This window comes from Myotis myotis, unplaced genomic scaffold, assembly GCF_014108235.1.
Source record: "Myotis myotis isolate mMyoMyo1 unplaced genomic scaffold, mMyoMyo1.p scaffold_m19_p_2, whole genome shotgun sequence".
NCBI lineage: Eukaryota > Metazoa > Chordata > Mammalia > Chiroptera > Vespertilionidae > Myotis > Myotis myotis.
The window spans coordinates 113,615,222-113,642,277 of record NW_023416324.1 but is presented as its reverse complement, the minus strand read 5'-3'; the positions used below and the strand labels follow the sequence as shown (position 1 = coordinate 113,642,277).

The 27,056-nt window shown below is 43.7% G+C and overlaps 1 protein-coding gene across 2 annotated transcripts in view; it reads left to right on the top strand.

Moving 5' to 3' along the window:
* Positions 1-15,394, top strand: part of CLRN1 (clarin 1) — a 38,719-nt gene extending 23,325 nt beyond the window's left edge. The window contains exons 2-3 of one of the 2 annotated variants that reach the window (XM_036347246.1): positions 2,841-3,020; positions 15,126-15,394. In XM_036347246.1, coding sequence (XP_036203139.1) covers positions 2,841-3,020; positions 15,126-15,394 — 449 coding nt within the window. Of the gene's footprint in view, positions 1-2,840; positions 3,033-15,125 lie in introns of those variants that run through there. The other variant, XM_036347247.1, reaches the window with a different exon arrangement.
* Positions 15,395-27,056: the final 11,662 nt, after the last annotated feature.

Genomic DNA, 27,056 nt, shown 5'->3' with positions numbered 1-27,056 from the left:
TTTGTTAATGTGGTGTATTGCGTTGATTGATTTGGGAATGTTGAACCACCCTTGTGCCCCTGAAATGAATCCCATTTGATCATGATCTATTATTTTTTGGATGTACTGTTGTATTTGATTAGCTAGTATTTTGGTTAGGATTTTTGCATGTGTATTCATCAGGAATATTGGTCTGTAGGTTTTTGGGGTTTTTTTTGTGTGTGTGTTATCTTTGCCAGGTTTTCTGCCATGGAATTTTAAGAGACTTCATAAGAACTAAAATGCTGCACATAATTTATTTTAGCTTCTGGCTTTTCTTTCCAGGAGTAAATCAGTGCAACTTCTTTCTGTGTTTGTTTCAAGGTGGTTACAACCCTCGATTTTCAGAGAGGCTTCACCCAGCTATCTTATCAGAGATGAAGAGGTTACCACCTCTTTTACAGGCAGGGAGGTAGGAGAAAGCAGGTGTTTGGTAACTGCTAGCATAAACCAAGTCAACAGTGGATTACTCCTGGGTGTTTGGCCCAAGCAACTGAATAAATGGCGATGCTATTAACTGAGATGGAAGTAGAAGGATCAGGTTTGTGCATGGGAGTGAGAAATGATGCAAGAGTTCTGTTTTAGATGTTTTAAGTTTGAGTCGTGTTTAAGACCCCCAAGTGGAGATGTCAAATAGGCTTGATGAGTCTGGGGTAAGGGAGAAGGCAATTACACCATTGAGGAGATTGTGTCACTCTCCTACCTAAAACCCTCCAGTGGCTTCCAAATGAATTTAGAATTAAAAGCAGACTCCTTCCCATGATCAATAGATCAGGACCTAGCAGGGGCAGCAATCTGAGCTCAGCAAAGCAATCTCACTTCCATCTCCCTCTTTCACCAGGCTCACTGTCACCCCTGTGTTCCTTTTCCCTGGAATGCTCTTTCCAAGATCTCTGCACAGCCACTTCCTTTCAACACTCAGGTGTCAGCCCAGGTGTTACTTTCCTGACCACCCCCATCACTCACTCAATCACTGCCAATATCATTACCCTGTTATATTTCCCCATAACATTATCACCAATGGAAAGTGTCTTATTGTTATCACTGCAAAATAACCCCCTGGCACTACTTGGAAAAAATGTGTATCATTCTATCATTTAAGGTCAGGGCTTAAAACAAGTTTATTAGTTCAGTTGGACAGTTCTTGATTGAGTGTCTCCTACTGTTGCAGTTAAATAGCAGCTGGGGTTGACATCATCTGGAGACTTTGCTGGGGTAGATGTCCAACACTCTTTCCTCCTATGCCTCCAGGGGCCTCTCTCTCCAGCAAAGTAGCCTGGACCTCCTGAGTGGTGGGCAGCGCAAGCCTCCAAAAGGAAAGCAGTGGGAACTGCTGGTTCTCTCATAGGCTAGGTGTGCAACTGGCAGAGGTCCCCTGCTGTCAGATTCAGGTGCTCAGTCACAAGCCAGCCCAGGTTCAAGGGAACTGAAGAATAAATTCTACCTCTTGAAGGGGAAGTTATGTGTGTGTAAAAGAAGGAAAGGAATTGATGGTGGCCATCTTTGGCAATAAGGTATCATATTTGTGTGTTTACTTGTTAATTGTCCATCTACTCCCATCTATAATAGTAAAAGCATAATATGCTAATTAGACCAGACATCCTTCCAGACGAAGCCTGGGCTGTGAGGGAAGCTTGGGTTCCGTGTGCCAGAGGGAAGCCGGTGCCAGCAGCCGGGAGAAGGAAGGCCTACTCTTGCACAAATTTCATGCATCAGGCCTCTAATTAGGTCATAAGCTCCACAACAGGGACTTTGTCTGTCTTGTTTGATGGTTATATTTCCAGCACCTAGAAGAATGCTTGGCACGTAGTAGTAGCTCAATAAATAAATTACACACTTGATAAATGTTCAGGAAACTAACATAGACTGAAATAGACTTCCCCAGACTGGTTATGTCAGCTTTGCTGATGTTAAGCATGCTGATGTCTCACCAGATAAGAGAAACCCTACATTTACAAAGCATTTCATTTCTTTTGAAAACAAGAAAAACTTACCCTGAACACAAAATCTAGAAATAAACTTGGTCTGTTTCCAAATGGAAAATATTTCTTGTACCACCAGAAATTATTTTCCCACAGCTTGTGCTACATCACAATATTGAAGTTGACTGCAAATATCCTAGTCTTTAAAGTTGGTAAAGGAAATATAAAAACCTGCTATTTGAACTCTCCCAGAGATTCCCAAACTGAAAATGTCATTTTGATGAAAATGTCAAAATATTGATGATGACTGAGAAATGTCATCAATGTGGCTCAATTGGTAGGAGCGTCATACTGTACATCAAAAGGTTGTGAGTTCGATCCTTGGTGGGGACATGTGTGGGAGGCAACTGATCTCTCTCTCTCGCTCTCTTCTTTCTTCTCTCTAAAAATCAATTTAAAGAAATTTTGTGCATCAAACTTATGTACAGTTTTTGGTTACAAAGCCAGCACTTGTTGCATATAAGCATAACCAATGGACACAGACACCAGAGGGGAGAGGGTATGAGCCAGGGGCGGGCAATGGGGGGATAAGGACACATATGTAATACCTTAATCAATCAAAAAAAATTAGCCAGCACTTGTTTACTGAAGTAATTACATATGACCAAAGCAGAAAATAAATTCCCTCAAATCTTTCCTTTGCTAGTTTTTACTGGTGAGTTCTATAAAATAATCCCATGTTTAAATCTTTTTATAAATCCCTTGTAAATTAGTGAGAATGTATTCATCTGAAGGATTTTTAGTAATTTTTGAAGTTAAGAATATAGGGATTTAATTTTTTAAATTAAACTTACAGAAAACTGCTAATTAAATTCCTTCCAATCTTTGTTTTACCTTCAGTTTTCCCCAATTTGCTCAAAGCAATCCCAGTGAGCATCCACGTCAATGTTATTCTCTTCTCCATGATCCTGATTGTCTTAACCATGGTGGGGACAGCCTTCTTCATGTACAACGCTTTTGGCAAGCCCTTTGAAACTCTGCACGGCCCTCTAGGTTTGTATCTTCTGAGCTTCATTTCAGGTAAGAACAAAATTCTACTCCTGAAGACAAATGTGTTTTTTAATATCAAAAGATAGGTCTACTCAAATACAGTGTCACTATATATATATATATATATATATATATATATATACATAAATGTTCACAGTAGCATTACATATGATAGCAAAAAGTGGAGAAAAATATAATTATCCAACATTAGGATTTCAATAAATATATTATGATAGTCTATGTGAATAATTATGATGCTGATATTAAATTATATTTTTGAATAAGACATAATCAAAAGGATAAATGCTTATAACAATAAGTTAAGTTTAAAAAGCAGTATATAAAATTTTATAAATATGGAACTAATTTGTCTTATATATATAGAGAGAATATATAAATATATATTGCATATATACTCTCTAAATATAGCCTCCACTACATAAATACATATATATAGATAAAGATATATAGAGAGACCATTCTGTTGGTAGTAGTTACCTTTGAACAATGAAATTATAGGTGATTTTCATTTTCTTTCACACTTTTTATTATTTACAAATGTTAAATAATGTGTATTTATTTACATATAATCAGAAAAATAAATAAAAATCATCAAAAAAAGCAAAGGACGAGTGTTTCACTCACAAATGAGTTGTTGTATTCAGGCCTGTTGGTACTTTGAGTGGCCTAATGGAAAGTGTGGCTGGGCAAGGATAAATTCTAAACCTGAAAACTAATTCATCAATAAACATGTGCTACTCGTAACCAGGACTGATGGGAAAGAATATGAAATCCATCAGGGCCACAGGGTGCTTAGCATATATTTACAAGGAAGAAAAAACCAAGAAAATAAAATATATAATTCCATGTAACCGTTTTCCTATAGGATGTCTCTGATTTCATCCCACTACAAAGTTGCATAAAGACTCAATACTTTGTCATAGTCCCAGGAAGCAAGTAGCTTTACTAATGATTTCATGGAGAGATGCATGAGATTATAACATATCAGCAAGTAGTGTATTGAAAATCCCCATTCTCTTCCATTTCATTCTCCTCTGATTTGTCCTGTGACTATCATCAGGCCCCAAGCTTCTTCTTTCTCTTGACATCACTCCCTTCCCTCCACATAATTCCACTCCAGCCACACACTTGCCATAGTTCCCTTTCTGTGAAGCAAAGCCTGCTCATCAGCAGGCATTCAAGCCTCTAGCCATTATTGCTTGAGTTCACTTCTTCTGGTCTTATCCCACCCTCATCTTGATAATCAAATGATACACGCTACCAAAGTAGTTCTCTCTCTAGTTGGGGCGGGGGGGGGGGGGCGGGCAGGGAGTTCTACTGATATATTTTCCAGATCTTTCACAAGCAAATAATACCATTTTCAATTGTGCAGTGTTGATTAACCTGTGAGGGCTGAGTCTAAGTCTCATCTTTTAACTCTAGCAAGAGCATCCAGTGTGAGGCTCTGCACACAATAAACAATTCAGTGTGTATTGCGGACTTGAAAAAGCAAGCCCCAAAGATGTTAACTTGGTCACTTAACGCAGTAGAGAGTAGAGAAATCAGAATTCAAATGGTTTGGAATTAGCAGAGCAGGCCCATAGAGAAGGTGGGACATGAGCCAGGGAGAGATGGAATGGAAGCTGGTAATGGAAAGCCAAGGGATTTGCAATCAGGGCAGAGGAGCAAGAGCACCAGTACAGAGTGTGAATGGACAGACCTAGATAGTGATTGGATCTCATGGGAAGGCCTAGGTCAGAAGTGGGTGTTGCCACTACTTCCTCCCACCCAACATGCCAAACCAAACGGGTGGTGTGCTCTCAGTGAAGGCCATTGAGTCAATCGGGTCAGCTAGAAAACAGAATACAGAACAGAGGGAGTGAATGTTCAGCAGCATCTGCATCACTGGGAAGTTGACAGAAAAGCAGATTCTAGGCCCCACCCCAGACCTACAGACTCAGAAGCTCTGGGGGCCGAGCCTGGCACGCTGAGCTTTAACAAGCCCTTTTTTCAGGGGATTCTGAAGCAAGCTCAAGCTTGAGAACCAGAGTAACAGGGAATTAATTAAACAGGTGTTGGGAGAACTGGAAAAACACAAAGGAGACCTGAAGTAACTCAGGAACCATAGTTTCAGAAAGCAGCTACCATCCCTGGGGCTCTGAGAACTAAGGGGGAGAGTCTGGAGTTACCAGAACCTAGAGACTTAAGGAAAGACCCAGGGCGCTGGTCTTAGACCACTGGGAAAAGGCACTGAACCTTGCGGAGATGGCACTGTCAGGGGACATCAAGAGGCAGCTGTGTGAGTGTGGAACCATCTGGGGAACGCCCAGCTGCGGAAGCAGCAGACCCTCTGCTTCCCTGTCCTCCCTACCTTGCCATGCTCTCCGTGTGGGAAGCAGCTGACAGGCAGAACCAGAGTCTTAACCCAGCATCACAAAGCAGAGAAAAAAGAGCTGATTTGAAGCTGAGACCCAGCAGCTTATTAACTGGCATAGCCATCTCACAATAGCTTCTGAATAAAATTCAGGGCAGCCCATTTGGAAGACAAATTATTGAACAGTACTAATGGGCAACCAAACTAACAGTATTTGAAAAACATGACTCAGAGAATGCAGAATTTAATCCAAGTCCCAGATCTTATCGTGGCCTTTGGCCAAGTCTAATGAAAAGAAAACGTGAGCACAGAATATATGTGGGAGCACACGGGCCATGTGCTTACACTATACCTTAGCTTTGAACTTGTGGCAAAAGCAAGGTGCTCAATAAAGGTTTGTGGGTGAGGGAAGGGAGAAAGTGGGAGAAAGGAAAGAAGGAGCCAGTTCCAGATCTGTGTCTTGCAGAGGAGAAAGGCCTAGTGTTTCCAGATCATCTTCTTTTAAGCCCAAAATCCTCATTTTTAAATACCAAAATTTTCAATAACTTTAAAAAACATGTGTGAGGGTCAGATGGACTCCCACTCTGACCTTTGGTGATAAAAGAGTCACTCTTAAATCACAGACTCCCTGTCCATCTACAGACAGTCCCTGGAGGCCCCGGGAGTGTGGGAAGATTTATCTGAAGCTGTAATATTCATGGAGACCCCAGTTTAAACCCTGAAGGTGGAGGATGGGAGTTTCACAGCCCTTATTTCAAACACTGAATTGCTCCATGAAACCCATGCAAGCCAATAAATTACACGCGCCGCGGCCAGAGCCTGGACTGGGAGGTCCTTTCGTTCTAGTGTGAGTCACATTTCATCAGAGACCCCCTCAGGGAGCATGTCTCTTCCACCTTCTCCTTCACAGTCAGAGAAAACTTCTTTATCTTCCCTTCTTGTACTTACCCCCTGGTTCTCCCTTTCCTTGTGCTGATGTCATTGCAGAGCCATTTTTTCAGCTGCCTGGTCCTGAGGCATGAAGACAGGAGAAGGGAGGGGAAGGGAGTCCTCCTACTGTCTAGGCAGGACCTTCCAACTGCCCAGAGTAACTGTGCTACAAGCCGCTCCATGTTTCCTAGTGTGGTGCGGGCCTAGCCCTGGATGTAGAAACGAAAGGGAACAGCACTTTGGATTAGGCCCCCACAGCTTGCTCACACTGTGGTCCTTCTGGACCAGACACTCCTTCCCCTTCTCGTGGCTTCCAGTTCGGCTCATCATATTCCTCAGCCTTCTTTGTGCAACATTTCTGACCACTCTCATTGTTCCATGTAACCCAGCAAGTCAGCTTGCTCTCTCTCCTCCTGTCAATTAAAACCAGGTCTGAGAAATCATTTCTCTAGTTAGACCATATCTTAATGGTCCCCCACAGTTCATTGTGGGCAGTGAATCTCTTCCTGGACTGTACATTAGAATCACGGAAGAGTTTTCAAAAACACTAACACCAGGTCCCCAGGTCTCTCTCTCTTTCTCCCTTTCTCTCTCTTTCTCTGGATCCCTCTCCTCACCTCTTTAATTTGTGTACATCTCTCACTTTCCCCTACTGTATTCTAAGCCTCAAGGGAAGTGTTTTCCATCCTTTTCCTCCCTTCTGCTTCCCCTGCCCCTTTCCCTCCCCTCCCATTTACTCTCCTTTTGACTCTTTCACAGAGCTCAGTGTTGACCAGTACTCTTGAAACTTCCCTCCTGCAGCCTCTGGGACATGGAGGTCTCCCGGTTTCCTTCCTCCAATTTGGCACACACCTAGTCAGTGTCCTCTGCTGGTTCCTCCCCCTCCACCACCCAAAGTAACTGATGGTATTCTCAGGGTCGGGTCTCAGGCCGATTCTTGTCTTACTACATTCTCTCCCTAGATGATCTTATCCATTGTCATTGTTTTAAATAATATCTACATCCTGAAAACTCCTACATTTATATTTTTCATCTAGACCTCTTCTCTGAGTTCTAGACTCATATATCCAACTATCTACTTGACATTTCCCCTTGTACACCTCGCAGCATCTTAAACTTGACATGCCCCAGGTAGAACATCTGATTTTTAGTGCTGAGCTCTTCTCCCTGCTTCCTTATTGCCCTAAACTCTAAGCCTTTTCCTCTCCTATTTTATTTATCTTGGTTAATGCCACCACTGTCTACTAATTGCTTAAGCTACCTTCAAAATGTTTTAGATCTACTTTTGAAATGTCTTTAGAATTCATCTCTCTCCATCTCCAATGCAGCAGCCTAGTCTTTCACCAGACATTTCTTAGAAAGTAAATCAGCTATCCAAAACTTAAAGTCTTTCACAAACTTCGTATTGCAATTAGAATCAATCCCCAAAGATTTTCCATGGCTTTGGATATCTGACATTAACTAGCATTAACTGATCTCTCCAATCTAGTTTCTTTTCCATTTCCCACTCCCTGCCTGCCCCCTGACCACAAGGTCCTACTTTCAGTTCCTTCAGCAAGGTGACCTCTTTCCCTAGAATCCTTACATGTGCTTTCTCCTCTCCTCCAGAACTTCTCTGAGGATCCTCAGCCCCTTTGTACCTTTAGAACTCAGCTATTGGGCGTAGCCTTTGCTGACCACCACATCGAAGCCCTATCTCCTCTCCGCCTCCATTTTCTGTCATAGCACCCCAATTATAATTACTGTGATCTTTAATTATTTATGTCCACTTTTGTGTGACCTCTCACTATATTGTAGGTCCACGAAGGCAGAACTGTGCGCCTGATTCACTGTGGTATCGCGGGGCCCTGGTAACAGCTGGCACTTAGTGAGTCCTCACTCGGAGTTTGCTGAGTAAATGGAACATGTGCACCTGTATCGCTGTGCCTGTATCCACACTCACCACACAAAAGAATTACCTACGAAAGCTTTAAAAAATACCACTGCTCAGGCCCAACCTCCAGAGACTCCGATTAAATTAGAGAGAGAGAGAGAGAGAGAGAGAGAGAGAGAGAGAGAGAGAGAGAGAGAAACTGAATATAGAAGCAAATGGACCCACAGTTCCACACTGGAGCATCGATATGTAAGTGTATGCCTTTATATGTTCCATGTTAGGAGTTTCCTAGTTGATCGCAGAATCAACTGCATGTAAAAGAAAGCAGGCTAGGTGGAAGACTTGCTGTGAATCAACGTGGGAATGTCCTAAATAGTTCAGGGAATAGTCTCTGAGGATGATAAGACATGTATTAGCTCAAGCAAGCCTCCGAAATGTGGGCTTACTGCAAATTACATTTATTATGTCCTCTCTTACGTAGAGCATCATGCAATAAGTTATGCCAAGCAAGGCAAACAAATAAAATGACTGCCTTTCTTTAAAAGGGGGATGCTACTAATATGGGTCTAATTAATTATGATAATTACAACAGTGGCAGGGCACATAAATAAGCACAAGTCATATATGAAACATGAAGACCAGGAAATAAAGAGCAGGACAAAAATAGAAGAATGCTTTCATTGTATATCAGTTTTAGTGTCAATAACGTCCTGGCCTCTTTAATATGTCTAGGACTCATTATTCTGCAACTATCTGCATCTCTTTTCACTTCGGTCCTTATGGAGGAGCTGTTGTTCAGAGTCCGAGAAAGAGAAACAGGATATCCTGGCACCAAAGCCACAGAGCCTGAGGAAGGTTAAGGATTGGGTAGAAAAGTCAGCAATAGAAATATTCTATCAGTTTCTCAGCATAGCCTTTAGAAAGGAGGCTGCAGAAGGAGAAAATAAGTTAGCCAGCTCATGGTGGCAATGAGCAAGGAAATGCTTTGATATGCAGGCAGCAGCTGAAGGGGCAAAACTGTTGTGAGAGGATTGCACTCTGGGTCACTCCTGTCGAGGATGCAGGACAAGGACGATCTAACTCACTCTGCGAAAGGCCCAGCAATGACCTTGTGCAAGGAGGTGCTCAATCTTGTTCTATCATGATTGCAAGGAGACTCCTTTCTACTCAGAATGTATTTGTATGTCTTCCCTTCTGCTTCACTTAGGGTCAAAGCCCTCTGAAGCACCACTTGATGTGCCTCCCCTCCCCACCCCCCAGCTATACACACACACACACACACACACACACACACACACACACACACGGCTCATCTCCTACGCGTCTACCTGGCTCTCTTTTTCAGCTCTCACCACCTGGTTCCTTTTCACTTGCTGTACTCCTCCCCCCCCCCCCCCCCGTATGAAATACTCTTCTCCTCAAATATCCACTTTCTCACACCCTGGCATCCTTCAAGAGACACTAAAATGTCATCTCTCTGAGGCCTCCTCAAGGGAGGCCCTTCCCTGCTTTATTTTATTCTCCTTGGTGTGTATCACACTCCAATAAACTAAATCTATTTCGTTATTTCCTCTCTCTGCACTGTGTCTACCTCCAAGAGCTGCACAAAGATAGGGAATTCTGTCTGCTTTGTTCACTGCTGCCAAGACAGTGTGTAAGCACCCAATAAATACTTGTTGAGTAAATGAGTAAAATAGGAGCAGTCCTGCATATTTCCTGGTAACAGATGACATTCTCCCTTTCTGAAAATCAATTCAAATTGGAAAAAGACTGTGCTTTTAGACCATTTTATTTGGCACAAATCACCCTTCTCACTAACATGACATTTGTGAAGCTCTAGTTAGATGTGGGCTCTTCAAACCTCTGCTACAGAGGAGGGAGAGGAAGCGCTGTGCCCGCTGCTGTTAATCCTTCACCCACAGCTGCTCTTTGGAATCACAAGACCAACTTGCTCTTCATTATGACCTCAGAATCTCCCTTAGCGATTAGTTTGCTTTACTTGACCCTCTGCCTGTTGTCTAGATGGTAGCCATTGGTCTCTAAAAGCCATGGAAGCCAGAACCACTTCCTTCGGAGAAGAAATTGTTGCTGGGAATTTCATCTCCAATACCTGCTTTCTAGTGAGAATGCATAACTTCACAGAAAATTAGCACCTGCACCTGCAAAGTTGTGGCTCTCCCGCTCCCACTTATAATTTCTCAAGACTTCTTAAAGAAGGAAATTATCGATTTATTATTCTGTAGAGAAAATGGAGTGACTCTGACATTTATCATCTATAAGAGGGTTTAAAGATGATGTGTTAGCTTTCTGGAAATTTTGGCCATTACTTTAGATGGAACTGAAATTCTAATTTATTATTTCCAAAAATACAATTTCAGTGATAATGAGAGAATGTTTCATAGATTTTCACCTTGGAGGACACTTCTCTACCAAAACCCCTGCTGCCCTGGACTCACCTAGGTCCTGGCAGGATGTTCCCTCTCAGGGGTCAGCCAGCAATGAAGAAGCAGTTTTCTCCTTGCTGTGACTTTTGTCCCCTTTATTGTAAGGCCAGGGGGAGAGAGGTGCCCAATTCTCTCTGCCAGAGAGAGTCCTGAGTGTGCAGTGTCTAGGACATTACAATCGCTTGGTAATTGACTGATAATTCGTGGTGTGACAGCCTTGTAACTCAGCAATCCCATTCAGTCAGAAATTAACTCAGTAATCAAAGTCATTAAAGGAAAAAAACACACTACTGAATCAGCCAGATGGTAGGGAAATCAAACACATGAAGGAAAAATGGCTGGTCTTTGAGTAAGATGCTGGGCAGTAAAACCTGGGCCCTATGCCTGGTTATACTTCAAATTCTAGCTTGAGCAAGGCTTGACAGGTTTCCGAAGTCTAGTGTGCTCTAACCTTTCCTATGAGTCGGAGCAGTGCTGGTCAGATGGACAGCCATGGACCTGACTAAATTTGGGCTCTTGGTGTACATGGAAAACTTGGAAAAGGAGGAGAGAAGCAAGCAGACCTGATCCTAACATTTGTAAACCCTTGGGCAAGAGTATGACAGCTCACATACCCCGTGTCTAGACATTTAAAAGTTAAACATTAACAAACTATTCACCAAGGCGTGTTCTAGGCTACTGCCTGAACAAACATCTCTCCATAGGACCTGGGAGGCCAGATTCACATTTAGAATCCTTGAGCCCTGGCAATTCTACACTTGAATGCGGCGATGGGAAGAGAGCTGGCTGTTGTCTGTCCTCTTTCCTTCCATGCCTGGTTCCATCCACACTGTGAAAGAACTCCAGGGGCTCTGACCATGCCCAAAGCAGCTGTGCCTTGGAGACCTGCAGGCCTCAGGGCTGTGTATCAGCCACAGAGTCTGCCCTTGGGAGGACGGCCCAGGGAAGATACCCACACAGCCCTGGAAAGCGCTCAGGTGTTTGGGAAAGGAATTCCCAGGTCCCAGAAATGTATCTATAAGGCGAGTCAGGGACTCCAGCTGGGCCAGGCCCACGGACCTCAAAGATCCCTTGCCCCATGGAGGAGGGCTCTCCAGAAGAGAGAAGGAGCAGGACCTCTGGGTGTGGGGCCCCCTTGCTGGACCCCCTTGTGGAGCCTGAGAGTCACAGCGGAAACATACTGAGCCCTGTTCTCACCATCACTCACATCTCTCACACTCCCCTCTGTGTTCCTGGCAGTCAGACCACCAACAGAAACGTTCCGTGTACCTTTTGGTCTGTAAGTCATAAACAGTTACAGTTGTTCTCATGTATGGTTTAGAGCCATAGACAGAGAAAAGCAAAAATATTCTCAGTCCACAGTGAGTTGTTTCCTTTCACATCTCTTAGCAATGCTGGCTAAGGCTCGGGCTGGGTTCTATGTTCTGACTCTGAAATGGCAAAGTTGACCACATGGCCAAGCCCAGAATCCAGAGCAGACCTAAGGCCGTCCATCCTCTCAACTACTGGACCACATGTTCTGATTCGAGAGCTTGTGCACTTAAAGTATTAGCTATGGCAAAAGGCTGAGTTTACAGCCGTAAAAAGGAAGAAAATTTTACCCTTTGCAACATCATGGATGGACCTGGAGAGCAAAATGCTAAGTGAAATAAGCCAGTCAGAGAAAGGCAAGTACCATATGATTTTATTCACATGTGTAATTTAATGAACAAACTGAACTACCAAGTAAAATAGAGACAGACTCATAGATAGAGAGCAGGCAGACAGCTCTGGTGGGGGTTGGGGTGGTGGCTGGAATGGAGGGATTAAGCAAAAAAGATTTGAAAAAAGAAAGAACTCGTGGACACGGATAACAGTCTGGTGATTGCAGGGGTAGGTGGAGGTGGAAGAGGGTATGGGTGGGGAAATAAATGGGGATGGAAAAATAAATTTAAAAAATAAAGGGGAGGAAGAGCTGTGAGTTTAAGACACCCCAAGCAACTTTTACTTTAGGAATTTGAAATGCAGTCTCACTAGGATGCTGTCTCCTTAACAAAGTAATACCTTTAAAATATTTAACAACTTGAAAATGAAACCGTGCTTGAATTTTCCCTGCAAGCACTAAGGAAACACAGTGTTTCTCTTCTGTCTGAAATTCACCACCTTCTCAGATAAAGAAGACTCTTGTAAAAGCAATGGCATTTTCTCCATTCTCAAATAAAGAGAAAACAGCATTGCAGCCTTCTTGTTGGATCTAACAATGAAGGAATAAAACAGTTTTGCCAGGGGAAAACTAGGCTGACAAAATTTTACATAGGAATATTTTCAACTACTGCTCTGAAGCTAGTGGGAAGTGAAGTTTCAAGAAAGTTATATCATTTGATCATTTGGGGTGTATTATGTTGATTGTCAAGCTGATGGGGCCAGTCATAAGCTAAATTCTAATAAAGAAATGTGATTTCCCTTTTCTTGCCCCCCCCCCACTCCCCACCCCTCATGATCCAGTCTTTACCTCCACCCCAACCCAATCCTGGCCTCTGGAAGTAATGGGGACCGTCGCTTGCCTTGCAGCTCCCCACATCTGGGATGCTCTCCCCCACAGGCCAGCTTCCCTTTGCTTGGCTAACTTCTCTTTAGCTACTTCTAAGGAACCTTCCATGCTGTTGCCCACCCTCTCAGTGATGGCCACCTGTACCTCCTTACTATCACACTCACTGCGCTTGATTTAATCATTGTTGTATCTACGTTCCCTGCCCGATTACACACTCTGTTAGAGCAGGAATATTAATATTAATATATGCTTGTTTTAATGTTTCAATCTCCACCACTATCCCCATGTGTGGCATAGAATGAATCTAGTTGAATAAATGAAGGAGTGAATTAATGGATGGGAACTTAAGCCACTTGTTGCTGCTCCCAGAGTATTTGATGAACTATAATTGAAGAACCAAAAGCATCACCCCTCCTAAAGGAGTCATAATCCTAATGGGAGAGTATTTGGAGGAGCAAGGAACTGTAATACATTCTTTTGGGTTACCTACCTGATGTGTGGTGGGGTAAAGAATTAAGGTAAAAACTTTTGAGAAGAAAGTAATACATGAAAACCATAAGACTAGCTACCAACTAATAAGCATTTATGCATATCAATTCTAATGCCAAATGCTAATCTGTGTCATCTCTATTATCTACATTTTATAGATAATGAAATTGAGATTTGGTGATTAAAACTGCTTAATTTCTTTATTTTTTTTATTGATTTTTTATTGTTTTTTTACAGAGAGGAAGGGAGAGGGATAGAGAGTTAGAAACATCAATGAGAGAGAAACACCAATCAGCTGCCTCTTGCACACCCCCTACTGGGGATGTGCCCGCAACCAAGGTACATTCCCTTGACCAGAATCGAACCCGGTACCCTTCAGTCTGCAGGCTGACGCTCTATCCACTGAGCCAAACTGGTTAGGGCTAAAACTGCTTAATTTCACGGGTTAAGAATCCAAATTGGTTTGACTTAAGTTGGAAAACCATCTCAACAAGTCTCCTATTAACTGGCACCCCTTTGTGGTGGCCTGGAATCCAGCCCAGGCTGTGGAAGCCCTGGGAGTCCCAGCCACCCACTGTGTTCCTCACCCTGCCTTCCTGCCACCTGCTTCTGCCCTTGTGCTACCCACCCACCCAGCAGTCCACCCTCCTCAAGGGGGAGGTCCTATCAGAGTTTCCAGGCACTGGTGAGTAAGGATGCCCCTGTCCTCAGAGGTCTCTCCCAGATGGCAGCTGCAACAGTTAAGATTAGATTAGGCTGCCAATGAGTGATACATCAGAGAAAAATAATCATAGTGGAAGACTCTAATACATGCATAATTCAAGGGGACTTTGCTGCCCCTACATCTCAGCCACTCTCAGCCAAACAATGCAGCCTTTATTCAAGGCAGCCACACGCAGAGGTGAAAATCCCGAGTTGTTAACAAACAAGGAGAACAGGTACTCTCTGCCTCAACACCTCATCCATGGCTCACTTTGCTCAGGGGCTCCTCTGGGCAGCGGCAGCCAGGTGGGAGCTGAAGGAGGAGGAGGCACGTAACCCTCTGAAGGAAGCCCAGGCTTTCCATAGAGCTACATGATTGGCATTTCTCCTGCATGGCCTGTGAAGTATTTTGAGAAATTTGTTGAGAGAATTTTGTTCTCTTGAAGCCACATCACAGCAGTGGCTGCTCTGTGCCTGATTTCGTCATTGTCCTTTTAAGGTGCCCAACAACCCAGCCTTCTCACCACACAGAGGAACATCCCTGTCTTTGTCAGGTCAGCTTGACCCGGCTCCCACAAGTCCTCTTGCTCAAAGCCATCACCCAGGCACTAGCACCCACTGTGTGGGCAATCAGGCTCATGATTACTAATTTGAAATAATACATTTTTTTGCAGAAAAATGCAAATGAGAATACCTGTAAAGGCTTTCTTTAGTTGGCACCTCCGCCTTCTTCCCTGTTCCTTTCCATCAGGAAATATTTGTCCCAACATGGTGTTTGTTGCTTCTGTTGCAGGGTCCTGCGGTTGTCTTGTCATGATTTTGTTTGCCTCTGAAGTGAAAATTCACCACCTCTCAGAAAAAATTGCAAATTATAAAGAAGGGATTTATGCCTACAAAACACAAAGTGAAAAATACACCACCTCATTCTGGGTCGTTTTCATTTGCTTTTTTGTTCATTTTTTGAATGGGCTTCTAATACGACTTGCTGGATTTCAGTTCCCCTTTGCAAAATCTAAAGACACAGAGACAACTACGAATGTAGCTGTGGATCTAATGTACTGAACGGCAAACATTTCTGCGGTTTTCCAAGGCAGTGAGCAGACTTGCTGCATCCGCTTGGATGTGGTTAATTTTGTGAATCCTTTAAGATGCCTCAGTCAGGCCACCCAACCTTCGGTGATAATGTTTACAAACTGCACTATAGGCACAGGCTGGAAGAAGGGGAGCAGAAGGAAGGCTTTGGAAGGTGTGCTGCCCGGGGGGGGAATCGCTTCACCAGGCTGTCAAGGCAGTCAACTGGAATGGACAAACCTACTCCTACATAGCAACATGCAAAATGCCTACTCCATCATGGGGGCATCAGAAGGCATGGGCATCTATTTTAATAGAAACATACTATTTTGGATATAACCATACATTTCTTGCCACAGACACCAGAAAAAAGAGCAGTAATAACTTCTTCCAATGATAGTGCATTAAGTGACCTTTTCAAAAAAGTTCATTTAAAGTACAGTCTTACTATCATGCCTGTTGATTTAAACTTGCAAACTTAAAAAAGTAACCAAGAAGAAAGACCAAAGCTAAGGGTATTTTCTCTCATGCCTAGGACCCCACTACAACCCTGGTTGTTCTCTGTTCTATAAAAAGAAAAAACTTTGAGCAGCAGCTGAAAATCCAATGAGAACCTACCAGGCAAACTAACACTATTCCCTCGGTGGGAAGTAGAGGCCATGGTCCCTGTAAATTGTGTCGCTCACAAAAATAAATACAATCGGGTCCTCAGAGTGCTATTAAGTTGTCTCTCTCTCTTCTCTCGGATGAAATGTGTGGTCACCAGTGTTCTAAGAGTAGCCCTCAGAAGAGGGAACTGGCCAGGATGTCTTTTTGTGGCTCTCTCTGTGGGGATCAAAGGCCCATCCGACCTCCCATCCATGTGGCAGCCAGCATTCCCACATTCTCATGAGGACACAAGGCCCCCTGCTGGCTCTGGGGCCACAAACACAAGGCCATGGTTGGGTGCTCAGTTCCAGGTAGTCAGCAGACACCCTCAGCACCGAGAATATCAGGGCTTATTATGCGGTGAGAAAGAATGGCAAGAAGCTATGAAAGTCATCTGAAGCCCTCCTGTGAAGACTGTGCCATGAACTTGGCAAGACACATTCACCAGAATGGGAGGGGGCTCCTGAACTAACCTGTGGGACAGGGCAGGCCACAGTGCGCGGAGGAGGAGGGTGCTTGCAGGTTGCGAAGGTCTTGTGCTCTGGTGGTCCCCTCTGCCCCTCCAGAGCAGCCCCTCAGTCACTTCATAAGCTTTCAGTGTGGATGACTTTGCTGGTGGCTCACTCATTACACAACCCTAGGGCAGCAGGTGGAGGGAGGAGGGGTTCCCACTGTCCACATTAGGGTGCCCCAGCTTCCAGCTTGTGATTATAATGGATATTGGTCCCAACTGTTTACCCATCAAAACCTGAATAAGAACCAGGGGGGAGACTGGGAGGGAAGCTGCGGACTACAGAGAGATTTACCCTCTCTCTCAATCTTCCTCTCCCCTTCCAGTAAGATCCAGTATAGGTAAAAATAGTGTTGTTGTTATAGAAATGCTGCTTCAAGCCCAGGCTCAGGCCACTCGCCCTGGTTTTCTACCTGCCTGGCTGGCCCTAATCACTTCTGTTTAGATATTCTATTCAAATCCTGTGCTATTTGGGTGCTCAGGTTTGATCTGTCGAGTCTTTCATTCTCAACAACCTTCACAGTGGTAGTAGTTCATGGCTCGGGGCAGATAAGCCCCCTCCTCCAAGTGACAAGGGACAGAGCCATGCTGATTGGTTTAGAGAAAAGGGAGCTGCTCCTTGAAGCTAGCAGGCAGAGAGAAGGCCAGGCAGGCCTGGGGCTCTGGATTCTGGGATGAAATTCCCCCTTGGGGAAAGCCCTCTTGCTTATCAAAATGCTAATGTAAACTTGATAAACTTGTACTTTGATTTAGAGCAGTGGTTTTCAACCTGTGGGTCGCAACCCTTTTGGGGGTTGAACGACCCTTTCACAGGGGTCGCCTAAGACCATCGGAAAACACATATATAATTACATATTGGTCTTGTGATTAATCACTATGCTCTAATTATGTTCAATTTGTAACAATGAAAATACATCCTGCATATCAGATATTTACATTACGATTCATAACAGTAGCAAAATTACAGTTACGAAGTAGCAACGAAAATAATTTTATGGCTGGGGTCACCACAACATGAGGAACTGTATTAAAGGGTCGCGGCATTGGGAAGGTGGAGAACCACTGATTTAGAGACTTTGTGACTCCCACTGCTCCCACCCACAGACATACCTGGGCTGTCACAACCCAGCACTCACTGGGCTATTTGGAAAATCCAAAGGAGCCCGAGGCTGACTGGATGATTTAAGTCCAAAATCTCCAGTCCCCAGAGAATGTCCCCTGTGGGGCTTAAAGGACTGCATGAGCTAATATCAGACCTGGGGGCAGGGTGGGGCGGAGGGGTAGAGAATGGGGGATGGTGCTAGACAAGCCACCCAAAAGTTAAAGGCAAGTGTCTAAAACAGCCATGGGCAAACTATGGCCCACGGGCCGGATCCGGCCTGTTTGAAATGAATAAAACTATTGAAAAAAAAGACCATACCCTTTTATGTAATGATGTTTACTTTGAATTTATATTAGTTCACACAAACACTCCATCCATGCTTTTGTTCCGGCCCTCCGGTCCAGTTTAAGAACCCATTGTGGCCCTCGAGTCAAAAAGTTTGCCCACCCCTGGTCTAAAAGATTGCTTCTTTGCTAGAATCTTGGTCTGAAGGATTTTGACCCACCCAACATGAACAGAACGGAGCCACGAGGCAGTTTTGTCCCTCACTAGGCCAAAGTCCACCCCTTCCCTGTGGGCCGTGACTAATTCAGGAGGAAGATGGGAGACTCGGGTGCTCCTGAAAGCCTTTCTTCCCTCTCTCCTCCAGTCTGGTTAGTAAGGGGCACATGGAGAGGGTGGCCTGGGCCCTCACATAATTTAAGCCCACGCCCTACCAGAGGCATGCCATCTCAGTGTACACAAGCAGCTCACCTTGTCCTGGCAGTTTCCTCAACTTCTTATTTGCCATGATCTTAACCTAGGCAAAAAAGTGTGTCATATCTAACTCGGAGGTATGGATTCCAGGAAGCCACAGCTCACAGATTTTCACTTACATTTCCATCCTTCCATTTAGCCAAGTATAACAAAGAGTGTGTCTTAACTTAGGGAAGAAGAGTGTCTGTCCCACATCCCAGGCCAAGAGAAGCTGGTATATTCCCTTTCATTTGCTGCAATTAGGTACTCCCTTCGCACTCCTTTGCAGTCACCCTTTCCCCACTGACTCTCTGTGGCAGAGAGTAGTGTGTCCCCTATCACATTCTCCTTAGGCACACAGCTAAACTACATTTCCCAGCCTCCTTTGTAAGAGGGTCTGTTTGAATAAGTCTGGAGGCTCACATGACCTGTGCCACTTCCCACCCTGGCGCTGAAGAACATCCCACTCAACACTTGAGTTCTATCTTCCCAGGTACTGCTGCCTGGAAGGTTGTGGGATCCAAATGGGGAGGCTACAAAACTGATAGGCTTTGAGACCTGGACTGGAGTGTGACCAGAGTAATAAATGAACTTTCTATAAAGCTACCAAGTTTGGGTGGTTATTTGTTACTGCAGCTTAGCCTCTCATAGCCTAGCCAACAGGTCCTCTTCTCCAGGGAAGCTCTTCTGCTTTGTGCCAGTGAGACACTGCTCTAGGTGGCTGAAGGTGTAGCCTGAGGCCAGGTGCACCCCCCACCACCAGCGCTGAGCTGCTGTCTGTGCCGCTGTCCTGGAAGCTGTGTCCTCTGGCCACATTGTCCATCACCTGCTGAAATGAAGACCAGGGAAGGAATTTTCTGTATGACAGAAGGTTTCCTTTCTTTCCCTGGTCTTTCCTCACCCACATCACAGCATACCAATGGCCAAACCCTTGGGACACAAGTAGCTGGTGGAACCAAATGGCCTGAGCTGAGAGTTCTGATCATGTTTACAGACACACATTTCAATGCAAGATGCTGACATAAGCCTTCTTATCTCCCTCCTCCTTTGCTTCCAGCTATCCTGTGAATCACATTAAGTTCTTTTTTTTTTTTTATTGTTGACACTATTACAGATGTCCCTCATTTCCCTCCCTTTACCCACCTCCACTCATCCCTCTCTCCCCCCACCCCCTCTGGCAATCACTACACTGTTGCCTGAGTCCATGGGCTATGCATATAAGTTTTCTGGCTAATCTCTTCACCTTCTTTCATCCAGTCCCCACCAGCTACCCTCTGACCTCTGCCAGTCTGTTTCATGTATCTAGGCCTCGGGATTCTATTTTTTTTCACCAGTTTATTTTGTTCATTAGACTCACATATCAGTGAGATCATATAATACTTGTCTTTCTCTGATTGGTTTATTTTACTTAGCATAATACTCTCCAGGTCCATCTGTGCTGTCTCAAATGGCAAGAGATCCTTCTTTTTTACAGCTGCATAGTATTTCATTGTGTAAATGTACCACAGCTTTTTTATTCACTCATCTACTGATGGGCACTTGGGCTGTTTCCAGATCTTAGCTATTGTCAATAATGCTCTTTTCACTAAAAAAGTTATAGGCCTGGGATGTGACTATCCACCATTACATGTCCAGTTAGGAATTTATGATCAGATCACCCTGTAAGGTTACTTTCCATAGAACCCCTTTTTCATTCACAAGAGCATAAGATGAGGTGTAAATAAAATATAACCTGATCCTCAAAGAGCTTTCACTTTAAATCAATTCTGCTTTGTCTATTGATGAATCCCCAGTCCCTAGAACAATGCCTGATATGTGCTAAGCATTCAATAAATATTTGCTGAATGACTATGGCTTTTTTTCTACACCAATAATGAACTCACAGGAAGAGAAATTTTAAAAAATCCCATTTACCATTGCAACAAAAAAATTTAAGATACTTAGGAATAAATTAAACCAAGGAGGTAAAGGACCTGTACTCAGAAAATTACAGGATGCTGAAAAAAGAGATGGAGGACGATATAAACAAATGGAAGAGCATCCGTGTTCATGGATTGGTAGAATCAACATCATGAAAATGTCCTTACTACCAAAGCAATCCATAGATTCAATGCAATCCCCATTAAAATACCAATGGCATACTTCAAAGACCTAGAACACACTCTCCAAAAATTCATCTGGAATAAAAAAAGACCCCGAATAGCTGCAGCAATCTTGAGAAAGAAGAACAAAGTTGGAGAGATCACAATACCAGATATCAAGCTATACTACAAAGCCACAATACTGAAAACTGCCTGGTACTGGCACAAGAACAGACATATAGACCAATGGAACACAACAGAGAACCCAGAAATTGGCCCAAGCCATTATATTCAATTAATACTTGACAAAAGAGGCAAGAACATACAATGGAGTCAAGATAGTCTCTTCAATAAATGGTCTTGGGAAAATTGGACAGATACATGCAAAAAAATGAAACTAGACCACCAACTTACACCATATACAAAAATAAACTCAAAATGGATAAAGGACTTAAATGTAAGATGGGAAACCATAAAAATCTTAGAAGAAGCCATAGGAAACAAAATAGCAGACACATGTCCTAGCAATATCTTTACCGATACAGCTCCTAGGGCGATGGAAACTAAGGAGAAAATAAACAAATGGGACTTCATCAAAATAAACTTAACAAAAGAAAGATAAACCATCCAATAAAAAGAAAATGGGCAAAGGACCTAAATAGACACTTTTTGAAAGAGGAAATATAAAAACATGCTCAAAGTCACTAATCATCTGAGAGATACAAATCAAAACAGCAGTGAGGTACCATCTCACACCTGTCAGAATGGCTACCATTAGCAGATCAACAAATGACAAGCTCTGGCGAGGATGTGGAGAAAAAGGAACCCTGGTGCACTGCTGATAGGAATACAGGCTGGTGCAGCCACTGTGGAAAACATGGGATTTCATCAAAAAATTAAAAATGGAACTCCCATTTGACCCAGTGATCCCATTTCTAGGAATATATCCCAAGAAAACAGGAACACCTTTCAGAAAGGATATATGCACCCCTATGTTCATAACAGCATGAACAATACTGTTCATTGAACAATACTGTTCAATATGTACAATAGCTAAGATTTGGAAACAGCTTAAGTGCCCATCAGCAGATGAGTGGATTAGAAAACTGTGGTACATCTACACAATGGAATAGTATGATGCTGTAAAAAATAAGGAATTATTACCATTTTTAACAGCATGGATGGAACTGGAGAGCATTATGCTAAGTGAAATAAGCCAGTCAGAGAAAGATAAATATCACACAATCTCACTCATTTGTGGAATATAATGAACAACATAAGCTGATGAACAAAACAGAACCAGAGTCATAGAACTATCAAATAGACTGTCTAACCTATGAGGAAAGGCGGAGGGTGAAGGGGTATGAGATCAACCAAAAGGACTTGTATGCATGCAAATGAGCATAACCAATGGACACTGATGGGGTATGTGTACGGAGTGAGGGTATGTACTAGGGGTGGGGGCGGCTGGGGAGTGGCCAATGGGGGTAAAAAGGAGACTTATGTAATACTTTCAACAATAAAGAATTTAAATTTTAAAAAAAGAAAAGAAAAAAGACATTGCTTCCATCCCTGCCCTCTCCCCAAGAACCACCCCCTTACAGTGGTTCTCAACCTTCCTAATGCCGTGACCCTTTAATACAGTTCCTCATGTTGTGGTGGCCCCAACCATAAAATTATTTTCGTTGCTACTTCATAACTGTAATTTTGCTACTGTTATGAATCGTAATGTAAATATCTGATATGCAGGATGTATTTAGGAGACCCTTGTGAAAGGGTCATTTGACCCCCAAAGGGGTCGCGACCCACAGGTTGAGAACCGCTGTTTTAGGAGTTTCTAAGTCTTGTTTCCTCAGAAACAAGTCTGTCCACACCTAGGCAGCTCACAGCTTACCTGACTCAGAGGCTTCTGTGAGGGGACTGCTTTCCCAAGGCAAAAGAGTTTCTCCCTGAGGGATGTTTTGCAACCCTAAGACTGGTTCCCGAATGCACTGAGGTCTATGATAGAGTGGGGCGGGATGGAGAAGAGCCCCTCCCCAACTCTGTTGAATACTGAGTCATCTGTGCCTTCAGCTAGCCTTGTTTGTGTCTGGCTTGTCACACGTCTTCCAAGAAAGCTCCACAATAGACCCACAGGCTGAGCATGACACAAATGTCATGTGCTTGCACTCTCTTCTGTCATAAGTCCCTCTTCTCTCCTCCCCTCTCTTCTCCAGGCACCCAGCTATAAAATTTCCTTCTCCAACCCAAAAGGAGAAGCCTCACACTTCTCTACTTGTCATTATCTTATCAATGCATCTAGAAGGTCCCAGCCCAAGTTCTGTAGACTTGGGATCTAATCCACAGCTGGATCATCCACTGCATGAAAAATGATTCACCTAAAAGATCTCTACAGCCTATGAGCAAAGGAATCCAGTGCTTCCTCCAGAACACAGGTCTACCAGGCAGTGCAGAGCACCACTGGGGGCACTGGCTCTGGCCACACAGGGTGAGCAGAGGCTACCTGGGCCTGCCCTAACCTGGCAGCCCCATACCATGCATGGTTGGGAGTCTGTTCCATGCAGGGCCCACCATGCAGACCAAGGAAACAAGAAGGTAGACAGCCAGTATTTTAGGTCCTTGGTATTCCATACTCATTTAATATTTGAGGTTTCTTTTTCCCATTTTTTGCATCTTCCCTTATATTAGTACTGCTTTCTATTTTTCTTTAAGCAGTGAAAGGTTTACATCATTTTTTTTTTTTTTAATGGCTCACTTTGGAATTGAAAGTTTCTGTGTAGGAAACTTTTGGGGCTTTCCACATATGCTCCTTGCTCAGAAAGTATAAAGCTCCATCTCCAGCACCTTGTGAGTTACAAATGCTCCAGAGTCCAAGTCCAATTAATCACTGCCTGCAGCTGAGGTATCATCCTGCATCTGTGAAAGGCAGGGAAGACACTGTTGGCTTAGCAAGCTGACAGAACCAGAGAGAGGCACATGTAAGGCTGGTTTAGATTACCTGGCAGGCTGGCCAGGGAGAGGTGCACAGTGTCCTGGGGAGCCAACTCTGGAGGCTGCATGGAGGAAGCAAGCACAGATCCTGGGGAGGGGCCTGTGTATTAGGCATTTCTCCAAAAGATCATAGAGGAGAAATGGCAAAGCTAGATTCACACAACAGAAGAGCACCAGGCTGGACCTGTTGAGGAGGGATAGGAACAAAGACTGGTCCACCCACATGGACATTTTACAGAAACTCATCCACGAGATGATGAGTCTGACTCAGACAATGGAGGCATGCAGAAATGTTCATGAGGCAAAGTAGTCAAAATTTGGTCATTGATCAAATGTGTAAAAGTGAGGAATGGCTATCTTTACTGTATTCAGCATTGTGTTCAGTTCCATACTGATGTCTCACTCCCCTACTGAAATCGTTTGAATAAAATCTCGCTTGCCATTTTTAACAAGTGTCTGCTGTGAATTTTCTCTCCCATACTACAGCAAGCCACCTACATGCTGTGAAGTGAGTGAGGAGTGAGAAGAAAGAATGTGGGACTAGAGCCTCAGAGGCAAGACCCAGGGCAGAAGGTTTAAATGCTTAGGAGGTACCTCAAAGGGCAAGGAGAAAGACTCAGGTAAATATGAGAAGTCAGGTCTTCTGTCTCCAAATCCAGAACCACTAAGCTCACCTGTGATTGCACAGTGTGGTGTGCAAATGTGGAAATCCACACAAGAAAGCTAGGTATCCACCTTCACAGTAGAGTATTAAGTAAAGTTGGAGAGGGTTGAAAGTTCTTCCCTTTGTCCAGAAACCTCCCCCATTCCTTTCCTGCTTCATAAAATCATTTTATTAGAAAAAAAATGTTTTATTATGTAATTAAGAAGTAAGGCTTACATGGTTACCTTGAGAGAGGTATATACCTATAAATTCACATTTTTTACAGTGTCAATGATTGCCATTGGAGCTTTCTCTAATGGCTAAATTTGATTGGAAAACCAAAACAAAACATGGAAACAGGAAGAAACCACAATTTACTTTTCACTTTGATAGGATGAAAGGGCACATCACATATTTATAACACAAAAGCACCAAATGTTAAACTTTGCCAAATTTGCCAATAATAGAATTACTTAGTTGAGATTCTTGTAAGGATGAGAAGCTAACAAACTGGAGAAAAGAAATGGAATTTATTGAAGGACCAATGTATCTCACAGAATACAAGGACTGATTGACCTCTAGGACTCAGAAAAGACTCCAGGACCTCAGTGTGAAGATGGTCCCTACTGACATCAACTAATAATAGGATTCTATTATCATCACATGACCCTCAAGTCCAAACAGACATTCCCAAAATAAACAATCAAGCCTGTTTGGGACAAGATTCTATGCTTGAATCAACCAGGTGTGACTGGGGTGTGGTCATGTTATAGACACATGTGCCCTCTGTGAGAGGGACAAAGTGTAGGGTTTGAGGGAAGTGCAGTAAACCTGGGCTCCCTTCACACATGACTGCCCAGCCAGTGGCTTCACCCTTTATAAAGCCCAATCACTTTCTCACAACTCTTCCCATCCTCAGTGATCACATAAAGTAAGTGAGGTAGGAACTTCCTATGATGCAATGATGCTTTCTTTCAGATGAGGAAGACGAGGCTTACAAAGCTTAGTTGACTAACCCAAGATCACAGATAGAATAGCTACTGGAATGTAAGCAGAAGTGACATGTGCAAAATCCATGTCACACTCTTAAAGGGCATGTCTTTTACCCTTTTCCCCTTCCAACATTCTGGAATGCAAAGCTAATGGCAGGAGGTGAACCAGCCATATTGGACCATGAGAAGCAAACCAAGTATGAGAATGGCAGAGCCACAAAACGGAAGAAGCATTGGTTACTGATAATTGGGAGGTTACCAATCAATCACTGCCAACCCAGACTTATTTTCAAGTCCAAGAAATAATTTTATAACAGTTATATTGAAGAAATAATAAAATGTGATGCATCGTGCACAGTATTCTAGTAGGCACTGGTAAATTCTAAATGTTTCCATGATTAATGTACGGGCTAAAAATACAAAAGAAAAATTTGGTGTATTTGGCTAGGAAGTTAGTATTAATTTATATGTTTTCTTTAAATATTTACTTTAAAATTTTAAGTGATTATATATCAATAGTAAAATTATTACTAAAGTATATGTTATCAGGGATAGAAGATAGTGGTGGAGTAGGTGGAAGTTACACTCAATTCCTCCTAAGACCAAACTGGAATTAAAACTAAAATATAGGAGCAACTAAGATGGCGGCATAGGTAAACACCGGGAAATTATCGCCTCATACAACAATTGAAAATTACCGCAAAGGACTGAGCAAACATCATCCAGAAAAACAGGAAGGCTGGCTGAGTGTAAATTCCACAACTAGAAGGAAAGAAAAACACGCTGAGAGCCAGAGGCGCTACGGAGGTGAAGTGCAGAGGTACGGCGGCGCGCGCGCATGCGCGCGCGCGAGGAAAGGGGGAGGCACCTGAGGACGCGGCTGTCTTTTTGAATCATAAACTCCCGACGGCCCTGAACTCCGGTTCCGGGAAGTCTCTGGGGACCCAGGTCTCATACGGGGAGAAGCTGGTCTGTCCAGCAGCGAGCGAACTTGAGGGCGGCTTTCCCTCAGAAGTGCTTGCAGCCGTTACCGGAACACTGAGATGCGCGACTCCGGCAGAGAATCGGCCATGGCCGCTTTCTCCGCCCTCTGACTCCCTGAGACCCCGCCCCACCCAGGCTGCGGCAGAGGCTTTTGCATGTGAATGTACCTAACTGCAGCCGAACCAGGCAGACCCGGAACTTCCAAGAGAAGGCCCAGGGCCCCGCAGCGGCTTGCATTGCTTCACAGCTGAGCCTCTTCGTGGCTCCTGCTGTGTGGCCTCAGGCAGAGGCTGAATTAGCACCTCCTTAGATCCAGGAGCCACTGTACCCAGTGGTCAGAGGGTACCAGACTGCAACTCCTCAGATCCATAAGGGACACACTCAGGGAGCAGACTCAGTGAGCACCAAAGCCCCACTGAAGCAAGTCTTGCCCCAGAAGGGTGTCTTCAGCACAGAAGTTCTCCCACTTTAGACACAGCTGATTCTCACAGCCAATTGGCCTGGAGGTCAATTCCTCCCAGTGATTCTACAACAACCAAGGCACCAAGAGTGCACCAAGAGTGTCCACCCCAGGTAACTGGGGAGGCTGAGCTACTGGGCCCTACAGGACACCTGGCGCACAGGGCCACTCTATCAACACAGGGAAGCTGCCAAAATGCGGAGACAAAGAAACAGGTCACAAATGGCAGAAATGGAGGAAAGCAAACGATTGGATATAGAGTTTAAGGCCACGGTTATAAGGTTTTTCAAGAATTTTATGGAAACCGCCGATAAATTTAATGAATCCCTCAATAAGTATAGGGAGACCATGGAGGACATGAAAAAGGACCAACTAGAAATTAAGCATACACTGACTGAAATAAAGAATAATTTACAGAGATCCAGCAGCAGAAAAGAGGATCCCAAGAATCAAGTCAAAGATTTGAAATACAAAGAAACAAAAAATACCCAACCGAAAAAGAAAAA